Here is a 20,568-nt window from a genome sequence, read left to right on the forward strand (position 1 = left end):
AATATTCCTACTGCTACACTGGCTTCTGTTACTTCAGAGTAGACTCTTTTCAGCAGAATGAGATATTCACCAATACTTGGCCAGGTCTTTGAATCCCTCTGGGGAAGTGAGGATACCAGATTATTTCTTAAATTTAGCTTTTAGGATTCCTCCTTGTGCTTTTGTAATACATGGTGTAAGGGTTTCACGTTACATACAACTCATTCCCTGCCCTAGGCACATCTAATAGCTTATAGACACTGCAGGTTGGTGGCGGGCAACCTCTTGCCTACCCCTACCCCACCCCGAAGTTGCTGGGCCCAAACTCCCATCAACCCTAGCTAGCACGCTCTAGTTGGTCAGGTGAGAGGAGAGTTGGAATCAAATGACACCTGCAGGGCTGCAGGTTCCCCACCACTCAGTCAAACAAAAAATACCGTATTTTTCGCTCTATAAGATGCACCAGACCACAAGACGCATCTAGTTTTTGGAGGAGGAAAACAAGAAAAAAAATATTCTGAATCTCAGAAGCCAGAACAGCAAGAGGGATCGCTGCGTAGTGAAAGCAGCAATCCCTCTTGCTGTTCTGGCTTCTGGGATAGCTTTGCAGCCTGTATTCGCTCCATAAGAGGCACACACATTTCCCCTTACCTTTTAGGAGAGAAAAAGTGAGTCTTATAGAGCAAAAAATACGGTAAGTGGTTTCCTGAAATATATATTAAGTGCTTTTGAGAGACACTTCATGTGTTGTGCTGTGGCAGAGTTGCATTTGCTACCGCTAGAATGTGTAGCCAGCGTGCTGTTGCCAAACCCCTAGGCACGTCCCCTGGACGCATGCAATGCAAATGTATTTTTAAACTTTATGTTTTATATAGTTCAGGGATATATTGTGGCCCTCCAGATGTGGTTGGACTACAACTTCCATCAGTCCTAGCCAACATAGCCCAGTGGTCTGGAGTCGTAGGCAAATAATATCTAGAGGGCCACAAGTGAGCCACCCCTGATTTGTGTTATAATACTTAAAGTTTGGAAACCCATTTGGCTTTCATTTATACCCTACATTTCAGTAAAATATCTCGTTTGTATTTCTAGGCAGCGGTTCTAAACCTACTTTCTTGGGAACAAACCACATCGAACCCCGTGGGGCTTACCTCTGAGCAGACGTGGGCAGGATTTGCATAGCTAGAAATGCAGTGAGGGAAAGGATGTTGCCTTGAGCCTAGTAAGCAAAGTTTGCCTTGAGATAGGCACACTTTCCTTGTTGCTGGTGATTGGAAGTTAAATGTGATGGTCTAAAGGCACATGCAGCCAGAACAACTCTTAAACACGCCATAGAACCACAAGTCCTTTGAGCACATCTTAACTATTGTATGTAGAAATTGCACATAGGTGCATGGCCACTGGGGCTTCTACATTATTACAGTGGTACCTTGCAAGACGAATGCCTCGTAAGACGAAAAACTCGCAAGACGAAAGAGTTTTTCGTTTTTTGAGTTGCTTCACAAGACGAATTTCCCTATGGGCTTGCTTTGCAAGACGAAAACGTCTTGCAAGTTTGTTTCCTTTTTCTTAAAACCGTTAATACCCAGGGAATCCGTGCTTCGCAAGACGGAAAATTCGCAAGACAAAAAAACTCGCAGAACGAATTAATTTCATCTTGCGAGGTACCACTGTATTATTATCATTGCACATTCCCCTGCTTTTTTAATGTTGCAGATCAGTTCTCAAAGGGTTCTTAATTTATTCTCAGTCGTTGACCTGAAGAGTTCAGTGAGGTTTGCTTTTCTTCCCATTGCCTCTCATGCAGGTTAGTACACAGAATATGAAAATGGGTGGCCTGCCTCGAACCACGCCACCCACCCAGAAGCCACCCAGTCCGCCAATGTCAGGGAAAGGAACGATTGGGTAAGTACAACTTCACGCGCATTGGAAAGGGGGCAGGGTGCAAAAAGGGAAGGTAAAAATCCTTTCTCGCTTTTACTATTGCTTTATGGCTCATTAGTGCCTCAAAATGACATTGTGGGCTTTGGAGGTGTCCTGTCTCTCTCCCCCCTGTAGGCAGATAGCACATTCATAGCATTGCCAGGAGGTGGAAATAATGGTTGAATATAGTTTCTTTTGGCAGGAGCCTTTTGGGCTTTTGTTTGTAGAGTAGCTCTACACTGCTGTACCTAGAAAAAGTAATGGCCCTGATTATCCTGTACGACATGAACAGAGAAATTTCATGGGCCCAGTTAGGTCCGCTGAGAAGCACGGCACCAGCATGTGGAGTGTTCTTACAGGCTCAGCAGAGTCCCGTTATCTCTCTTCCTCTTCTGACCAACTAAGTGTGCAGGCACAATGATAGACCATCGATTCGACCAGGAACTCTCTGCATGCTTCCCCAGTCTGCCCTCTCCTCTTAATGCAAGTCACTGATGCACCAGAGCAGAAGTCACTTACTTTGAGAGGAGAGGGAGAGCTGGCTGGGGACATGGGTGGCATGCAAAGACCTCTCTTTTTTGGCACCGCCTTCTTGTGCGCTGTGAAGGGGGAGTAGGAAAATTGGGCTCTGTTGTGCCCAAGGGAATCCTTCACAGGCACTGCCCCGGCGGTGGACTGGATCCTGCCCTGTGCATTTTCAATATGAACAGTAAGCAGGAGTTCTACACTGCCTTGCCCAAAGGTGTTTGGTGTATTTCATTGTCTGAAATTGCTTCCATACATATGTTTTTCTTGTGTAGGCGTCACTCTCCCTATCGCACACTGGAGCCAGTGCGTCCTCCAGTGGTACCAAATGACTATGTACCTAGCCCTACCCGTAATATGGCTCCCTCGCAACAGAGCCCTGTTAGGACAGCTTCTGTGAATCAGAGGAATCGCACTTACAGGTATTCAGTCTGCTCCTGCACAAAATATTAACAATAATTAAGACACATAACACAGCTTTATAGTGATCTGCTTTTAACCCCCCCTCCTCCCTCCAACCCTTCACTTAGAACTTCATAAATTCATGTGATTTCTTGGGAAATCCATTGGGAGTTAGAGGGAAACCATGCTCGCTATGCTACATGTTGTATAATGCGAAGTTGTTTGTCTAGGAATAGTTTTTTTAAAAGATACACAATTTGCTTGCCGAATTGTGTACTGTAGCATATGAAGTCTTGAATAGAACTGTATCCTGTTTGTTTGCTTGTTTGCTTGTTTGTTTGTTATAACTTCTATTTATTTGCCTCTCCGTCATAAGACAGTCATGGTCGTGCACTGTTTCTAAAATGTGGTGTCTACAAATGAGGGTGATGCAGGCTTTATTGTTACTTCCCAATAAGTTCTAAAACCTGAGATTCCATGCTGAACAGACATTATTATTATTATTATTATTATTATTATTATTCCTATACCTGTAGATGAGACTTTGGTGCCTGTGAAAATGTTGGTAACATGAAATAGATAGGAAACATGACTGATTTAATTCCTTTATGTGGATTTGCAGAAGTAATGTAAAAGCTGGAAAAAGGCCTTGGCCTAAGATAGGTCTGCGCTAAGGAAATTGATCTGCAGAACAGATTAGCCCTGGCCAGCATAAAATGTAATGGTATGTTGGTGAGATTTCATGGTGTCGTGCCAAAAACTATTTTAGGCCTAAGCGTTTTTACTTGTGGAGTATTAAGCAATGCAGATAAAACCAACCTCCTTCTAATATTGGCCCTTTGCCCATTAAGAGTTGATATTTCTAGGGTCCTGAAAGCCATTTCCTATAATCTAGCAGGCAGCTGTTACTCGTCAGTGATGTACCCTGATTTTAGCTTGGACGTAGGGGGAAAAACCGGCAGCACGCCTTTCTTTGTCCTCAAAATTGCGAAGTTTAGCAATCTGTGTGTGCCTGGCATGGAATGGAATATGGATGCCTTTGTGGTTTGTTTGTTTTTATATAATTTCTTTAGCAGCAGCGGGAGCAGTGGAGGGAGCCATCCTAGCAGTAGGAGCAGCAGTCGAGAGAACAGCGGAAGTGGAAGTGTGGGAGTCCCTATTGCTGTCCCTACTCCGTCCCCTCCCAGTGTGTATCCAGGTAAATCTCGGGGGGCAGGGGCTCCTCTTGGGTTTGGGCGATTCCTTGGTAATGGCAATTATCTGTAAGCTGCTTTGAGTCCTGTCAGGGGGAAAGGTGATGTTTTACATTGGATAAGTTGAAATCCTCCTCCCATTCCCCACCCCATTTTTGCTGCATACCTAAGGGCAGTGTTTCCCAACCTTGGGCCTCCAGCTGTTTTTGGACTACAACTCCCACCATCCCTAGCTAGCAAGACCAGTGGTCAGGGATGATGGGAATTGTAGTTCAAAAACAGCTGGAGGCCCAAGGTTGGGAAACACTGCCTAAGGGGTAACCCTTTCCCTACATAAACATTATTCTACCTATCCTTCCTCCCCCCGCTGCTGCCATTTTTGGGGCTAGAGTTTTAAGCGTTTGTGGAACGTTCCACACAAAATACTCAAAAGCTTTTCTAATCCTTGCTAACCGTAACTCCTTATTAACTCCTCCTCTTCCTCCTCTTTCCACGTAGCCCCTGCCAGTTCTGCTGGCACTTCTCCCCTCCCTGCTACTTCTGCCCCTGCTCCCACTCCTCTCACTCCTGCAACTGCCCCATCCTCTGCCGCCCCAGATGCTGCTGCCGCTGCTGCAGGGGCTCAGCCCCTTGCCGATGGCTTCACATCTCCAACTCCCCCTGCTGCTTCTTCCACTCCTTCCGCAGGTGAGTTTCGGCTCTTCCTCTTGAGGCAGGTCAGCCTAAGATGCAATAGCAGCCTAAGACTGGTTTTGTTGAGTACTACCGATTCACCGAGTTTCCTCTGCTTGTGTGGTTTTCATTGGGAAAGCGTGGCATTTTGTTTTCCATCCTTTCATCATCTTTCTCAGCTGCTGAAAGCACCTTGTTATACTGAATTGTTTGGCTTGCTGTGTTTCTTTGTGCGTTGTTTTCAAAATGCCCCTTTGTCTCGGTTATTTCAATCCAAGCATTATTCTGACAACCGCACATTGTTGACTTACCATACTTTTCCGTGTATAAGACTATGTTTTTTTCTTTTCAAATCATGGTAAAAAGTGGGGGTCGTCTTATACATGGGTAGTGTATAGGGTGGGCGTTTGATTGGTTGCTGCCTCAGCTGTCAGCGGCTATTGTGCGTGTGATTGGTTGCTGCGTCAGTGGGTGGTGTTGATTGGCTGACGCTTTGGCAGTGGGGTGGGTGAATTGCAGCTGCAGCCAGCAATGGGACAGACAGGAGGCAGATTTTGCGATGCATATGGGTGAGCTATTCTCAGCAATCCCCCCTAAAAAAAGTTCAACAATGCTGGGCAATCCTCTGCAAAAAGCTCAATGACTCTGCGCCATCTCCCCTCATTTTCTTAAATTTGAGTCCCCCAAAATAGGGGAAGTCTTATACACGGGGGCGTCTTATAGACGGAAGAGTACGGTATTTGCAGCTTGTTTCAAAAAACCAAGTTCAACATTTTGTAGGTAACATTGTATCAGAAACTCATTGCTTGGAATCATGGTTGTGAATCTTAAGTGATGGCAGTGTGCAAGGTTGTTTAATATTTAGGGGGAGCAACTGATTTACAAGGAGCAAAATAGATTTTTCAGGTTTAATTGATTAACCTTTTAGGGAAAAATATTGCTGTACTCTAGACTTAACCAAGGCACTGCTTTTGGATTTGAAAGTTGAGGTGGGGGGGCAAGAGACCACCTGAAACGAGCAGCAAAGTTGGGTGTTCTGTGACTGGTGAAACCCATTCAAACTTGGAGCAGCTCACAGCCAACTCTTACATGAATATTTGCTATTTGATTATTTTGCAGTTTTTTGGCTTTGCTAAACATGTGATCCCTTTCCATTCAAAAGTATTATGGATGTAAAAGTTTCTGCTGCAGTGGTTCGTTCCAACATGTTGGTCATCAAGTGGTGAACGTGCATATAGGAACTAAACCTTAGTTGAGTTACTCTGGAAAATCAGGCAGAGCACACTGTGCTTATGTACTTGTTTCATGTTTCCGTCAGCTTCTTTGAGAGCTAATGGAGAATCAGCTCAGAGACCTCCTTTTTTAAAATGCTGGGTAGAATGCTACCATTCTGCTCTGCCCCATATTACCGTATTTTTCGCACCATAGGACGCACTTTTTCCCTCCTAAAAAGCAAGGGAAAATGTGTGTGCGTCCTATGGAGCGAGTGCAGGCTTTCGCTGAAGCCTGGAGAGTGAGAGGGGTCGGTGCGCACCGACCCCTCTCGCTCTCCAGGCTTCAGGAAGCTATCCGCTAGCCGTGGGAGACCCAGCTCTCCCACGGCTAGTGGAGCGCTGCATTAATCCCGAAGCTTGGGGCGTGCGGAGCTCAGCGCGCCCCAAGCTTCTGGGTGCTGGCAAAGTCTCCGCTAGCCGTCTAGACCTTGCCGGCACCCAGAAGCTTGGGGCGCGCTGAGCTCCGCACGCCCCAAGCTTCGGGATTAGCGCTCCGCTAGCCGTGTCTAGGCTGCGGATAGCAGCCTGCTTCCCGTAGCGTCGGGCGCCCTGAAAGCAGAGCGCCCGGTGCTTCGGGAACACATCCGCAGCCTAGGCAGCCCTGCGGGAGGTCCCGCAGGGATGTCTAGGTTGCGGATAGCAGCCTGCTTCCCGTAGCGCAGGGCTCCCCACGCTGCGGATAGCAGCCTGCCGCAGAGCGCCCCTCGCGCCAGGCAGACATCCGCAGCGTGCGGAGCCCTGCAGGAGTTCCCCGCAGGGCTCCCCATACATACACACACACACACACACACAGACACACACACACACTAATTTTTTTATTGAAAGTTAAATGGTACAGTCCTACCTCGGGTTACAGACACTTCAGGTTGCGTTTTTTTGGGGTTGCAGACCGCTGAAACCCGGAAGTACCGGAATGGGTTACTGCCAGGTTTTGGCGGTCGCGCATGCGCAGAAACGTCGAATCGCAACCTGCGCGTGCGCAGAGCACCACTGCAGTTTGAGAACGCTGCGGGTGCGAATGTGCATCCCGCAATGATCACGTTCGCAACCCGACTGTCCACTGTACATAACCATATATGTCCACCAAGCATGGCGAGACGAAATAAAAGAGAGAGAAAGGAAAAGAGAAACAACACCTGTGTAGAAGGGAAAGTGAAGAGGGGAACCCAAAATTGTATACTTTACAAAGTTGTACCTCACCAGATCTTCACCTATTACAGTATTTGTAAGAATGGATTCCAAATATCATTGAATTTGCCCATGGCAAGTCTGCGTTTATATGCTAGTTGTTCATATGCTGCAAGTTTGTATAAGTCTTCAATCCAATGGTAGAAGGGAGCCACGTTTTTATTTTTCCTATTCAGCAGTTTCAGTCTTTTTGCTGTGGTCAGGGCATGGAGAGTCCACTCATATGAAGCAGAAATCTTTATGTGAAAAGGCAGGATTCAGCTTCAACATTTTTGTCCTTATCCTGACACTTTTCTCCCTTCCGAAACAGGTCATCCTGTTCAGTTCTACAGCATGAACAGACCTGCTACTCGGCACACCCCTCCAACAATAGGGGGCTCTTTGCCGTACAGGCGTCCTCCTTCCATCACTTCGCAGAACAGCCTTCAAAACCAGGTGAATGGAGGACCCTTTTATAGCCAGAACCCAGGTAAGATGCACCGCAGTGAAAATCAGTACTCTAACCTACCAACAAAAATGCCAGTGTTGTGGTGCCTTTAAAGATCTAACCACATGTGGCGATGGGAATAATTTGACCTTCACCTTAAAATCCTAAATACTAATCTCTGATTGCGGGGAAGGGGTTGCCTTTCTTTGATAATGTATTATATTTGAAATGTGGCTGTTTTGGTAATTTATCAGTTTGTACTTTCTGCATTTTATTTTCCTCTGGCCTCACTGTTTACAAACGCCCCTGCCCAAACCATATGCCTGTAACTTGAGATAACACTTTATTCATCTGAAGTGGAAACATATGCCATGAAAAGGTTAGTCTTTAAGATGCCCAAAGCCTCGGTGTTTTCTGCAACAGACTAACATGGTTATCCCTGAGACAACATTTTGTTTCCCCTCACTGTTCTTAGTTCACTAGGTGGCCAGATTGCTAAAGAGATGGCTTGCATTTGGAAGGAAATCTGGCTTGAATCAGTTGCACATCATAGAAGCAAGCATGGGGATCTTGTCAGTTTGCTAATGTTTCATAGGAGATCAGTTGATGGAATCCTGAAGTGCACAACTGCAAATAGGCGTGTGAATTGATTAGTCTGAGAGCCTGTAACTTGACAGAAGCCGCACTGGTTGAGCTTCATGACCTAAGTTGTGGCATACGTCTGGCTCTTCCACCCCTAAACCAACACCTGTCTACTGAACCTAAGTGCCTAGAATATACCGTATTTTTTGCTCTATAAGACTCACTTTTTCCCTCCTAAAAAGTAAGAGGAAATGTGTGTGCGTCTTGTGGAGCGAATGTAGGCTGCGCAGCTATCACAGAAGCCAGAACAGCAAGAGGAATTGCTACTTTCACTGCGCAGCGATCCCTCTTGCTGTTCTGGCTTCTGAGATTCAGAATTTTTTTTTCTTGTTTTCCTCCTCCAAAAACTTGTGGTCTGGTGAGTCTTATAGAGCGAAAAAATACGGTATATGCATGTTAATAATGGATCTTCACTCTGTGCACATAACCTGCACGGTGTCTGAAGTTTGCACACACCTGTTGAACTTGAACATTTGTGTATGGAATATTTTGTATGTTCAAAACATACTGAGAAGTGTCCCTAAATATGACAAAGCATAACACTCGCAAATGTGAAAAGGTGTTAATAATAAGCATGACTCTTTGCATGCTGAAGGAGAGAACCTATGATTATTCACTTTTTTATGGGGAGACGAACTTCTGAAGGTTTGTTTTTATGCAAAGGTGTTTTCTGGATGCTCAGCCTTTTTTGTGGAATCCTTTGTTGTGGTAAGAGTTGCTAAATGGGTGGCCCTTCATTAGTCGGTCATTTCGTTGTCGAGACACCACAGAAGATTCCAAATAGCCAATAAATATTAGGTAATTCTCATTCAGTCTGTTTAGCCAAGCAGAATGTTATGATTTAAAAGGATAGCTTGCTTGGATTGTAAATTTACAAAAAGAGTGGCTTTCCCGTGGCGCAAATAATGAGAGGTTTGTAAGTGTAGAGTTTTAGCGAATGAAGATGGGATATGTCATTGGACTTGGACCTCATCCAGGGTAGAGGCAAAAGGACCTCCAACAAAGACTCACTGTCGGGAGAGGACTGCTGAGGACAACCAGATTACTGTGGTGCCATAAAGAGGGAGGGAAATGGCAGGGTAGGGGAGCAAGGAATGCAATTTGAAAATTGGCCTGTTACCTTTTCATTGAGGGAGCATCAGAAGAAAATTGCATTTGAGAACATGGGCTTCAGCAAGGGAGAAGGGGCGTGGTGTTTGCTGGGGGAGATCTTGAGACTGGTTCTCATTCTTTTCATTGTACATGAAGTGCACTCCTGCATAGACTTCCCCATGTTACACACACTCTGTACAAGAGAAAGCAAGCTGCACACGACAGCTTGATTTTAAAAATGAAGCAATTGGCAGCAACCATGATCTGAGGGGGCAAGTATATAGGTAGCTCAATTTTCAAAAAGTTGTGAGTGCTGAAATATTCACGTTTAGAAATGAGTAGCACCCACTGAACGACTCAGCAGAGAGTACAAGAATGGGAGTCTCTGACATCATTGAGTTGCGGGGGGAACCTAAATTCTGCCCTCTCAAGTTGCCAAGACCTGGGGGCCGGGATTGGGTTTTGCTTCCAGTTAAACTGTGACCCCAAGTGTAGCTACTTTACCTACCCGTAGAAGGGAAAGATTCCCATGGACTTCTGTGGAAGGAAGGAAGTAAATTGTTTCAGCTGCTGTCTTAAAGCCATGCAGAATGGTGCTTAATCGCATAAGCACACTTCTAAAATCCTGTTTTAAACAGCCAGGTCACACAGTTCATGAAAGTGTTCTGTGTTCTGTGTGCTCAGAAACACCTCAAGTAAAGCTATTCTAAGTCCCAATCCTGAACATTTTCTCAGACCGGGTTAAGAGATTGCTTTCTAATTTGCTTGTAGATTTTGAATTTTTATGAAGAAATGTGAAGCTGTAAACGTTGGTCTTTGGTAATGCAAATGCAGGCTATGTAAAAATGAAGTGCTGGGAGGTCCTTGTGGGTTGGGGAATACTTTCCCTGACTGCACCAGACTGTCTTTCTAATAGCCAAGGATTTCTCTGCTTCTGCCGGACTTGTTTCAGTACTGGTTCTGTGGAGACTGCAGGAGATGAATCCCTGAAGCATCAATTATTTCTGCTTAATAATAATAATAATAATAATAATAATAATAATAATAATGTTATTTATATCCCTCCCTCCCCAGCCAAAACCGGGCTCAGAGCGGCTAACAACAATAAAAATAACACAGTTTACATAAAATCACAATCAATTAATTGAAATACATTCTAAAATCAATTCAGAATCAAATTAATGGCAACCATTGGGCTAGAGTTCTATGAGGATTACCAAAGGGAGGGGGTCAGACTGTGCCTTGGCCAAAGGCCTGGTGGAACAGCTCTGTCTTGCAGGCCCTGCAGAAAGATGTCAAGTTAAGAAACAAGCCCGATGATTAATACAGCTTAAAGCAAATTTCAGTGTTGTCCTTGGCAGCTAGGTTCAAGTTGACCTGTTACTATTTTTCCTCCCCTTGCATTGAGTAGGAAACCACAGTGCCCATGCAATCTCTCATGTTTTGGGTTCAACTTTTCTAACCGGAGGCCTGCTTTTTTATTGTTGTCGTTCCTTTTCTGCAGTGTCTCTTGCGCCGCCGCCTCCCTCTATCCTACAGGTAACTCCTCAGTTACCACTCATGGGATTTGTGGCCAGAGTTCAGGAGAATAGTAAGTATGCGTTTTTATTGTCCTTTGATTCAGGTAGAAATATTTTAGTAAGCTTAAGCTCACCTGCAGGCGTTAGGTTTGGATGATGACAATGTCTCTTGATCACAGACAATCTTGTAATGCCCACTTGCTTATCATCTAGCAGACGTTCCACATTTAGATTGGTTGTTCATAGACTGTTTCATAAATTTTGTGCATCTACCAGTCAGCAGCCAAGACAGTGCATTTTGCAAAGGGTGACGCTGTGGTCTTCTGCCAGGCAGAAGCGGAACACTTTTCATGTGGGATTTGGGTCGATTACCTTCTGGCCCCCACTGCAGCAGTGTCCACATAGTGATTAAACTCAGAGCTTCAAAGTTCCTGCTTTACAATCTGAAGCACATGCAGTCCGCCCCAAAGCAAAAAAAAAGCGACTTAACCAGGAACTGCCATTCAGCATAACCATATGGGATTGAGAACATAAGGACAGCCCTACTGAATTCAACCAAAGACCCACCAAGTCCCAACATTTTGAGGCCAGCCAGATATCTATAAAAAACCACTAGAAGAGTGCAAGAGCTATAGCACTTCCCCCCCCTTTTGAGTTCCCTAGCAAATGATGTTCAGAGACATACTGCCTCTGAGAATGGATTTGGAAGAGCTAGCAGCAGGTAATGTGGAACATGAATCTCTCTAGAAAAGAGCTGGTCCTCCAGCACTCCTTAATTGTCAGAGATGATGGGAGCAATGGCCCAAAGACACCTGGAGGGCCACAGATGAGCTACCTCTTCCCTAAAGTGGAAAAGCTGCTGTTTTCCCCGATGTCCAGTGTTTGAGTGTCAGACTTGATGGAAGGTGAACTTTGAACCTTGATCACTGATTACAAGCACTGCCTTGGCTCTTTTCTGTAAAAGGAGGACAACCCACCGAAGCAGACACTGGAAGGAGGCGGGGGGGGGGGATAAGACTTGTAAAGCTCTTAATGTATTGGATGTGCTGTATAGCCTTTAAATTCTAGGAACTGCAGTGTGGATTTTTCTAGGAACTGCAGTGTGGATTTTTGCTCGTCTAGTTTCAGACACACCTCCACCCCCACCCCCAGTAGATGAGCCAGTCTTTGATGAATCCCCACCACCACCACCTCCTCCAGAAGATTATGAGGAGGAAGAAGCCGCTGTGGTAGAATACAGTGACCCATATGCTGAAGAGGATCCACCGTGGGCACCAAGGACCTACTTGGAGAAAGGTACATTTGCTGGAAGTTCTAATCGTAGAGTTAACAGCTGAGGCAAGAGTCTTTTCCAGCCATTTGACATGAGTTCAGCTCACTGCACCTTCCTGCCGATGCCCCATCCTTGAGAGCCTTCAGATGTTACATCCAAAATGTTGCCCGGTGGTGGCACAACGTGAAATTAATATTTTACCAGTTGATGGTGTGTCTCAGAGTCCGATCCACTTCCTTCAGCATGAGGGAAGACAAAACCAACGTTGGCCAGTCCCTGTGAAGCAACTGCTGCTCTCTCGGCTGGTGCTGGATCCTGGTAGCCGGTACTTTGCTAGTTTCCCCAGGATTCCAGTAGAAGCAGGGAACGGCTTGGATCTGCGCTTACTCTTTTTTTATTTAATAAGCAAGCCAGCTCTTTCCAATCTCACGGTTTGGTAAGAAAAACCTGTTTTCCGTATCCTCCCCATTAACAATTGTCATTCTTGCAAGCTTGCACCACAGGGCTGGGAAGTAGGATCTGGCTGGTGGGCTGGATCCTGAACTCCCCCACTCACTGGGAACTCCACTTGCTCCTCAGTGCCAAATGCATGCCTGCTGGGATCAGCTTTACTTGTCTGATTGGAGCTCCCAGATGCAACGATTCCTGCCTTCAAGCAGGGCTGGTAAGCCAGAGGGATCAACTCCACATAGGTGTTCTGGTGGGGAATTCTGCAGTGGGCTGATCCCAGCTGGCTTGCATTCAGCACTGACTGCAACGATCTGGTTTGCACTCTAGATCCATTATTTCCTTGCAGCCTTGCCTGCTCCACCCCTGACTTCAAGGCATGGCTGTTGGAAAAATGGCCTCACAGGCCAAATTAGGACCCTTGGCAGGCTTAATTTGACTCTCAGGCTGGAGGTTTCCCATGCCTGTTGAGTGACTGTCCTCTAGTATCCTTTGCTCTGTCGCATAACAGATCATAGCGTGAAAAAGCATATTGAATAGTAAGTTAATTCATATTTCTTATTACACCTGTAAGCTAACATTAATTCAAATTCCCCCTTTTTTCCCCTTGGAGAGGAAAGAAACGAAAGAAGTTTTTGTGCGTGAGAAAGAATGCAGAAAGAAAGGGAATCTTAGCCGATTAAAAAGTAATTCCATAAGGTCTTCAGCCACCTGAATTTGTGGGCCGTAGTAAAACAGAACTATGCAGAACTACCAAAAGATATTGGAAGTTCTGATTCTGATATACTAGAAAAACAACAATAGGTGGACAGTCCTTTTGTACTGAATTGGTTTTTCTTTCTCTCTTGCAAATCTTTCCTGGCCTGTTTATTTTTTTGCTCGTATGCAGAAACTGAATTCATCTCCGTTTCATCACTGCACAAGTTTGAGAAAGGAAATGAGCAGTTAGAATTCCTCGATAGACCTGCCTTTTGCTACTTTGAGGAAAGCAAGCAGCATTTTTTAAGGATGCGTAACCCATCAATTTACTATGTGGGGACTGTTCTCACCAAGATCCCCTTTTTATTATATGAAACCAGAGGGGGAGCATCATGTTGTGTTGACTTTTTCCAAAATAGTTTTATACATTGGTCATTTTGGAAACCCTAAATAGGCTTCCTCTTTTTCAGTAGCAGCAATTACTTGGTTCAGTCTTTTGTATATTGGAATGAGAGGCGTGGGGTAGCCCAAAATTTCTCCCATTTTTATTTTTAGAACTGCAGCATTTGAGCACAAAATATTCTGAAACATCTAAAGTCACGTTTTGGCCTTTTGGGCGAGGAACTGACTTCTTGCGCAAATAGGGAGAAAGACAACATTCAAATCGGCTACTGCTAAAGAGAAATTTCTGCTGTTTGGGAAATGAGGGATTGCCCAAATGAAAGCTATAATATGATTTTGGCATTGCCTTCAGTTCAGGCAACTGCTTTCTTGGGATCTTGCTATTCTCTCCTTTTTCTGTTTGCTCCTAGTTGTGGCGATCTATGACTACACTAAAGACAAGGAAGATGAACTCTCCTTTCAGGAAGGTGCCATCATCTACGTCATTAAGAAAAACGACGATGGTTGGTATGAAGGGGTGATGAATGGAGTAACGGGACTCTTCCCAGGGAACTACGTGGAGTCCATCATGCATTACTCAGAGTGAAGACGGCCACAACAAGAGGCAGATTTGCACCTTGCTTGCCATGAGGTTGTTGGGCTCCCCAGATCTTCTCCAGCGGCTGGGGGGGTCCTGTCAAATGAACTGAAGGAAGGAAGGATCATTGTAAACAAAACCACTCTTTTATTTTTTTGTTTTGCTCCCCCCCCCCAACCATTTTATAAAATAGTGATTTGAGTTGTTTTGGAGAAATGGCTCTTCCATTTGCCAGCAGCGGCTGGGCTGAGCTGAACGACGTATTTTAATAAGCTGACCGATTCGGGTGTAGATATAGGAGATGTAATGAACTTGCCAATTAACCGATCCGTTGCTCAAATTGTGACCCATTCAATCAAGACATGGGATTTTTCTCAGGAATAATGTAAGCCCTGGTATTGGGACATCCCAGATGCCAGTGCTGAAGGGTTGGCTTCGATAGGCCATCCACCCCCTCCTTCTTTGCCTTTCCCCAAGTCCCCATTCTTCATTCTTTTACTATTGGAAGAACGTTATTGTACTGGCAAACATTTTGGGGTTCACACACCAACTGGATCTCAGGTTGGTTCCTTGCATCTCTGACCCAAAACACTTCTGCAGCTGTTCAGCGCATGTAGCCTGATCCAGGTGCACACGGAGCTGGTTTCGAATCACATTCCTCTTGCTTTGATAACACAGGAAGTTGTAGCTTTCTGCTTAGCCTCCTGTTATATAGATCCTTGAAAGCTTCGAGCGAGGCCTCTCTCATTTGGTGAAATGGTTGTTAAAAAGTTGGAAGGAAGATGAAGCTTGAAATTAAGATTTGGGCTGCCTCCCTATTTGGAAAAATATCCAGGAAATAGTTTGCACCCTCCTCTCTTGATAAGTGACATATTGTCCAGATTCTGCTTTCAAAATACGTATAAGCCACATCTTGTGGTTTCACATATCAGGCTTCAGCCCTGGTTCTTCTCCCGAAGGCTGGCTGCAATCTTCTGAAATTACCTCATGTTTTATAGTTTGTGGAATTAGAATAGAGAAGAATTCAATATCTCTAGAGGTGGGGGGAGTTTGAATTCATTCACAAGTTTCAGCTAAAAGTTGGAGCTGTTTGGCTCAAATATCATCATGCATACCAATTGGATGGTACAAATTGACGTCAGTGCATATCATGAAAGGCTTGTGGAGGCAGGCAGACAAATGTGGCCGAGGCCTGTTAGCTGATCTTGCTAGGAATCCAGAGGGCTGCCTTCTGTTTTGGTTTCCTTTGAAGGCAAATTAGAAACGGAAGAGAGCTTGAGCTACCTTTTCTCCAGTCTTTCAGATGGGTAATTTTCTTAAATGTGAGGAGAAGCCTCCTGTAATGGCTTCTTAAGTTTTAAGGCCAAACTTGATGACACGTGAAATGTCTTTGCTTTTGGTTACATTGCAGTTGTCCTATTCAGGATCAGGCATGGGATAGTAGGGAGCCAACCATTTCCCCCCTACATCACGGTTCCTTCAAAAATGGCCTTTTCCAAGCAGTTATTAGTTGCAGAAGGAAGTTGCTGCCGCCGCCAATTGCAGGTTCCCTCTCATACAGAGAGCAGCCTTGAAAGGAATCCCGGTAATTTTTGATGGAACCGTGGTGTGGAAGAAAATGTGTCTCCCCTCCCCCCAATATGCCGCGGCCCCAATCCTGACCCCCATAACAGCAACCCAAATGAACCATGGATATGCAAAATTCAACCACACCTCTCCCTGACCTGTTGAGTCTTCACTTGAATAGTGACCAAAAAGTGATGAACCTGGAACCACATGTTATGCTAGCCTGCCTTTCTTAACACCAATTAGCCAAAAGTCCATGAGACCAGCAAAAATGTCTCCAAAAAAGACCAGCAGGCATCTAGTTCCTCTATCTGCGCAGGCTGTCTTGGCTTACCCTCTGCAACTGGTGTGCTCGGAAATCTTCAACATGCTTTGCTCGAGCCAGGAGCAGAATTCATGCGGTACCAAGAATCTAGCGTAGATTTTATGTATCTCCCATCTGCACAGTTTGCTTATGTGGGGAGCACCTTCAAAGATCGCAAAATCAGTGCTCCGAGCAGCTCTAGCCTCACTAAAATGGGATGGCTTTTAGGACTGGCTTGTTTGACGGAGTGAAAGCTTTATGGGGCTGTAGTCCTATAGGCACTGGAGCATTAGGGCAAATTTCTGGCATGATCAGTCTTTACTTCCTGTACAGAATGCACACGATAAGACTCCTACATATCTACATTGGTGCATGCTCTGTCTACCATGAGAGGACGTTGTCTTCTATTATGGCCGCGATGCAACCATGCACATATGTCAGTATCGGCGTGTGTAATGTTCTATGTGTGTTGGGATGCACATGGGCCCGAGACCACAGCTTGCCACACAGAGAACCTGCACGGAGATGCAGACTTCTGCATATGTGCTCCTCAAGGCCCTTGCTCAGCTCGACACGATAAACCCTTGGCGCTCTCATCTGATTCTGTGAAGGAGGAGGCAAGTCTAGGATATTGTTCTGGGCTTTGATGCAGAATGCCTGCAGCAGAACTAGGTGCTGGAAAGAAAAACGGGGAAAGAAATGTTGTTTTCCCTTCTGCGCAAAGCACATTGTGTACCTGCAAGGTAGCTGCTATGTTGCAAAGAGCCAAAGGAAACGAGGCAGGATAACGAGGATGCTTGAATTAGAGTTTCCTTCTTCTCCAATTGCTCCTGCGGGGAGGAGAGCACCCCCCACCCCGTTTGGGGACCCATCTTAATTTCCCCCGTTGTTGATGCACTTTAAGTCTGGTACTGGGCCCTTGACTTCTCGAGAATACTTACCCCCCAATTAAACCTCACCCCATTGCTCCACCCTCGCCCCACAAAAAACAAACAAACAGGTTGCCTTAGTGCCGGATTCGTCACATCTTAAGAGAGTTGCTGTCTTCTCAGCCCTTCTGGAAAACGCCACAATATCGTTCGTCTTAGATTATACAGCTGACCAAACAGCAGACCTGCAGTTCCGATGCCGAAATATCATAATCTGTCGCTTTTGAGGTTGCAGCTTGGTTTTATTTCTAAGAGCAAGGGAAGTTGGCCTGGAGTGTAGGTCCAATCCGGACAGATTCCTCACGCGCACAAGTTGTTTGGAGAAGCTTCTGAGATTGTATCTGTAGTGGGTCCCCCCCCTTTTAAAAGTGCTTTCACTATAGAATTGGTTTATAAGGAGCTTCTCTGCACTGGGTTTTTGTTTTGTTTTGTTTTAAATGGTTGCATTTCCTTGGTTGTGTGGAGAGGGACTCTGATGATTGTTGCCGGCTCCTGTAGGGGGCAATGCCAAGTGTTGCCCTAGAAGACTTGATTTTTGTGGCCGTTCCCCACAAACCTCCCGGGCCAAGATCACTTTCCATGAAGCTGCTGCAGACGGTCTTTCCAGATTGCTCGCCTCTTGCTGGTCTTACGCTTTCTATTCTGCAGTACTAACGTAAAGAAATTCCTTGGATTTTACGCTTTTTTTATTTTGTACAGTTTTGAATTCTGTAGAATGTTTAGGGATGATATGTACACAGCCCAAAGTAATCAGACTTTGTATGTATGTAATGTTGCATAGACTGCATGCTATTTCAAGTCAGTGAGGGTGGTACTCCATCTATCGGTTGTAATTTCCTCTAAACGTTCCCTTTTTTAATTTAATGTTTACTTTTTTAAAGAAAAGAAAAGGGGGTGGGTGGGGGACGGGAAAAAGAGGGGGGGGACAGGCCTGGGAAATTGGAAATAAAATTTTCTCCCCATAAGAGTCCTGCTTTCAAAAATCAGATTGAGGTGTTAAAAGTTATGATGATTTGATCATTTACTTTCAGCCTCTTAAGTGCAAACAGTGTAAGAGTTCTATGTGTGATCCGGTATCAAGCTCCTTATCATTTATTCCTTCTTAAAATGGCTTTCATTCCCTTCCTTCTCCCACTCATGCAAGTAATGGATCCAAGATGTGTGTGTTTTTCCTGCCGCTCGCATTGGCTTCCTGCTTAAAGACAAAATCTCGTTTTCCACAACACCAGGAACAATTCCTTCCAAGCCAGAAGAGTTGCCAATCTAGAGTAGGAATGATGTATTGCTGGAGTCTTTGTTTCCAGTTGGTTGTTATTTCCAGGGGCTGCCTTTGCTCTGCTTTGTGTAAACCTACCACTGCCCCCCTAGTTTTGCTCCTGAAGCCTTGCGCACGTGCTATGTAAAGGGGAAGAGGGACAAAGACCGTACTCCACGGCTCTGCACGGCACACAAGCGTGTCACAGGTGGTGCTCTGAAGACCTGCAAGTGAGTTTCGTCTTGCTACCTTGGACTATATTAGCAATGCTTAGAAGGTGTGGGGGTGAGAAGAGAATTTAGTAAGAGGCTCACGAAACGTTGGCCGCCAGTTTGCAGATGCTATGTGCTGCTAACGCTCAGGTTCGGTGCCGTCACTCAAACATGCGGATGGCCTGCTTTTCCATCTTTGCCCCCCCTTCCCCACCATTTTGGATCATGTCATGATATTAAAAAGTCCCTTTGTTTCCGACTCTCTTCTGTAATCTTGCATGCAAATATTGGGAAAACCCAGGCCTGTCCGTTAATGGGACATTGCCTGATGGTAGATCCCCATCATTGGAGCATCGCTGAGGATCTTGAGTAAATGGGTCCCTTTCCACAAGGTTTCGGGGTGGAATGAACCTTGGGAGCTGTTGAGTTTTCGCATCAACATCTAGCTGTGTGGGGTGATTCTCTCCCCCCGGCCCAAGGAGGATAACGGTTGCCAACTTACTCTCTTTAAAGTAACCATTTCTTACCTGGGCTGCCGTCATTCAATTTTTGAAGTGGCATCTTCAGTAAGTAGAACTGACTTCTAGTGTATTCCAATCTCTGCTAGGCGAAAGCCTTAAATGTTCAGTTTTTCTCAGTGTTACCCCATTGATCTCGGCTTTGAGCCAAACAGTAAACACTTGCCCCTATAGGAAAGGGGGGGCTAGTTCTAAATTTCCCCGAGCAACTTCTGCCAGGGAAAACCTACCAAGGGCATGGCTAGGTTTGGTGCTAAAACTGAATGGAGCATGATGTATGAATGGAAATAGGGTGTCTTCCAATTTGTAGTTTCTGGGGCAGCCTTTGAACATAGAGCAGTATTGGAAAGTGTCATAAGCTTAATGAGGGGAATGATGACTTTAAGACTTGATAACTGGGGGGTGATTTCTCAGTGATGCTGGTTAACCTCCTGGTGTTAACTTTGTGTGTGGGAGACGTAAGAGGCAGGCATAGATGTTAAAAAACGGTGCACAGCTCATATCCTAAATGAAGATGGGGATAGTCCTTGTTCACGAGAAATGATTCCTTGTAAATGAGAGAGAACGGGGTGGTAGCCAACTCGTAGGTTTTACTCATAAATGGATCTGTTGAAATTAAGCAAATGTGACCAATTTCAGTGGGCTTACTGTGAGTAAAACTTAGTTGGATAACACCCATGACTCTTAAACCTGCAGTATTAAGACACTCACTTTTTCCAAATGAGGAGTGTTGCGGTATTTAAACGCAAAATAAAGCTAACTGATGTTGCCTAAATCTAGGTCGCCTTGATATTTTTATTCCAAAGGCCAGATTTTCCTAGGCAACTGAAATTTGGAGGGACTGTCATTTTTACCCGAGTATTAGATTTACCATCTTCTGCAGCTGCTATTATGTGTATGCAGCATTTGACCATACCTTTGTTTGTAGTTAACGTGCTTTCTTGAGAAGAGTGGCATATGCCTGTCTTTTTTCCTAGCGCCGTTCCTAAAGGCAGTAAACAGGCATGCCTTGAGACAAGCATACAATTTTGAGACCAGAGCTTGTGCTGGACAGGAGAATGAAATAGTATGCAGTTCAGTGATTCTTTTCTTCTTGATGATGCTATCTATTGTGTGTACCAAATTCTAAGAGACCGGGTAAAAAGCACAGGCTGGTTTCTCTTAGGATCTTGCTGAACGCTCATGGATGAGCTATCTCGATGATCAGGTGCTTATTTTTCTCACGTAACTATCATTGCTTATGTATGGATAGGTTTCTGAAAACTATCGCAATGGAAACAAACTCCAATTTGGTTTACATTGAGCTACTAGTGGCAAGTGTTTTTTCCTGAGCTCTTGTGGTGACCTCATAGATGGTGAGAATTGTGCAGGATTCTAAAGAAAGCCCTGTTAATTATGTTTTACTGTGTGTGCCATTAAACCACCTTCCAATGAGTGAGGGAGCATAAATTTTTAAGAGTTTTTAAACTGTATTTGGAATTAACTGTTGCTGTGTACTAAACCCTCTTGTTACAAGTCCTGAATAAAAAAAGAAAGCACACTCCAATCC

General features: G+C 45.0%; 1 protein-coding gene and 1 long non-coding RNA gene across 17 annotated transcripts in view; one reads left to right on the forward strand and one right to left on the reverse strand.

Annotated features, from left to right (window-relative positions):
- The window catches only part of ABI2 (abl interactor 2), an 82,932-nt gene extending 62,367 nt beyond the window's left edge, over positions 1-20,565 (forward strand). For 3 of the 16 annotated variants that reach the window (XM_083709748.1, XM_083709745.1, XM_083709754.1), the window contains 8 exons: positions 1,787-1,884; positions 2,703-2,849; positions 3,903-4,027; positions 4,521-4,709; positions 7,467-7,625; positions 10,822-10,908; positions 11,960-12,133; positions 14,069-20,565. In XM_083709748.1, coding sequence (XP_083565874.1) covers positions 1,787-1,884; positions 2,703-2,849; positions 3,903-4,027; positions 4,521-4,709; positions 7,467-7,625; positions 10,822-10,908; positions 11,960-12,133; positions 14,069-14,244 — 1,155 coding nt within the window. In that variant the 3' untranslated portion in view covers positions 14,245-20,565. The remainder of the gene's footprint in view (positions 1-1,786; positions 1,885-2,702; positions 2,850-3,902; positions 4,028-4,520; positions 4,710-7,466; positions 7,626-10,821; positions 10,909-11,959; positions 12,134-14,068) is intronic. The other 13 variants (XM_083709755.1, XM_083709757.1, XM_083709756.1 and 10 more) reach the window with 7 other exon arrangements.
- The window catches only part of LOC310833437, a 309,440-nt gene that overhangs the window by 92,680 nt on the left and 196,192 nt on the right, over positions 1-20,568 (reverse strand). The window lies entirely within an intron of this gene.

This window comes from Podarcis gaigeae (genome assembly GCF_964106915.1).
Source record: "Podarcis gaigeae genome assembly, chromosome: 1".
Lineage (NCBI taxonomy): Eukaryota > Metazoa > Chordata > Lepidosauria > Squamata > Lacertidae > Podarcis > Podarcis gaigeae.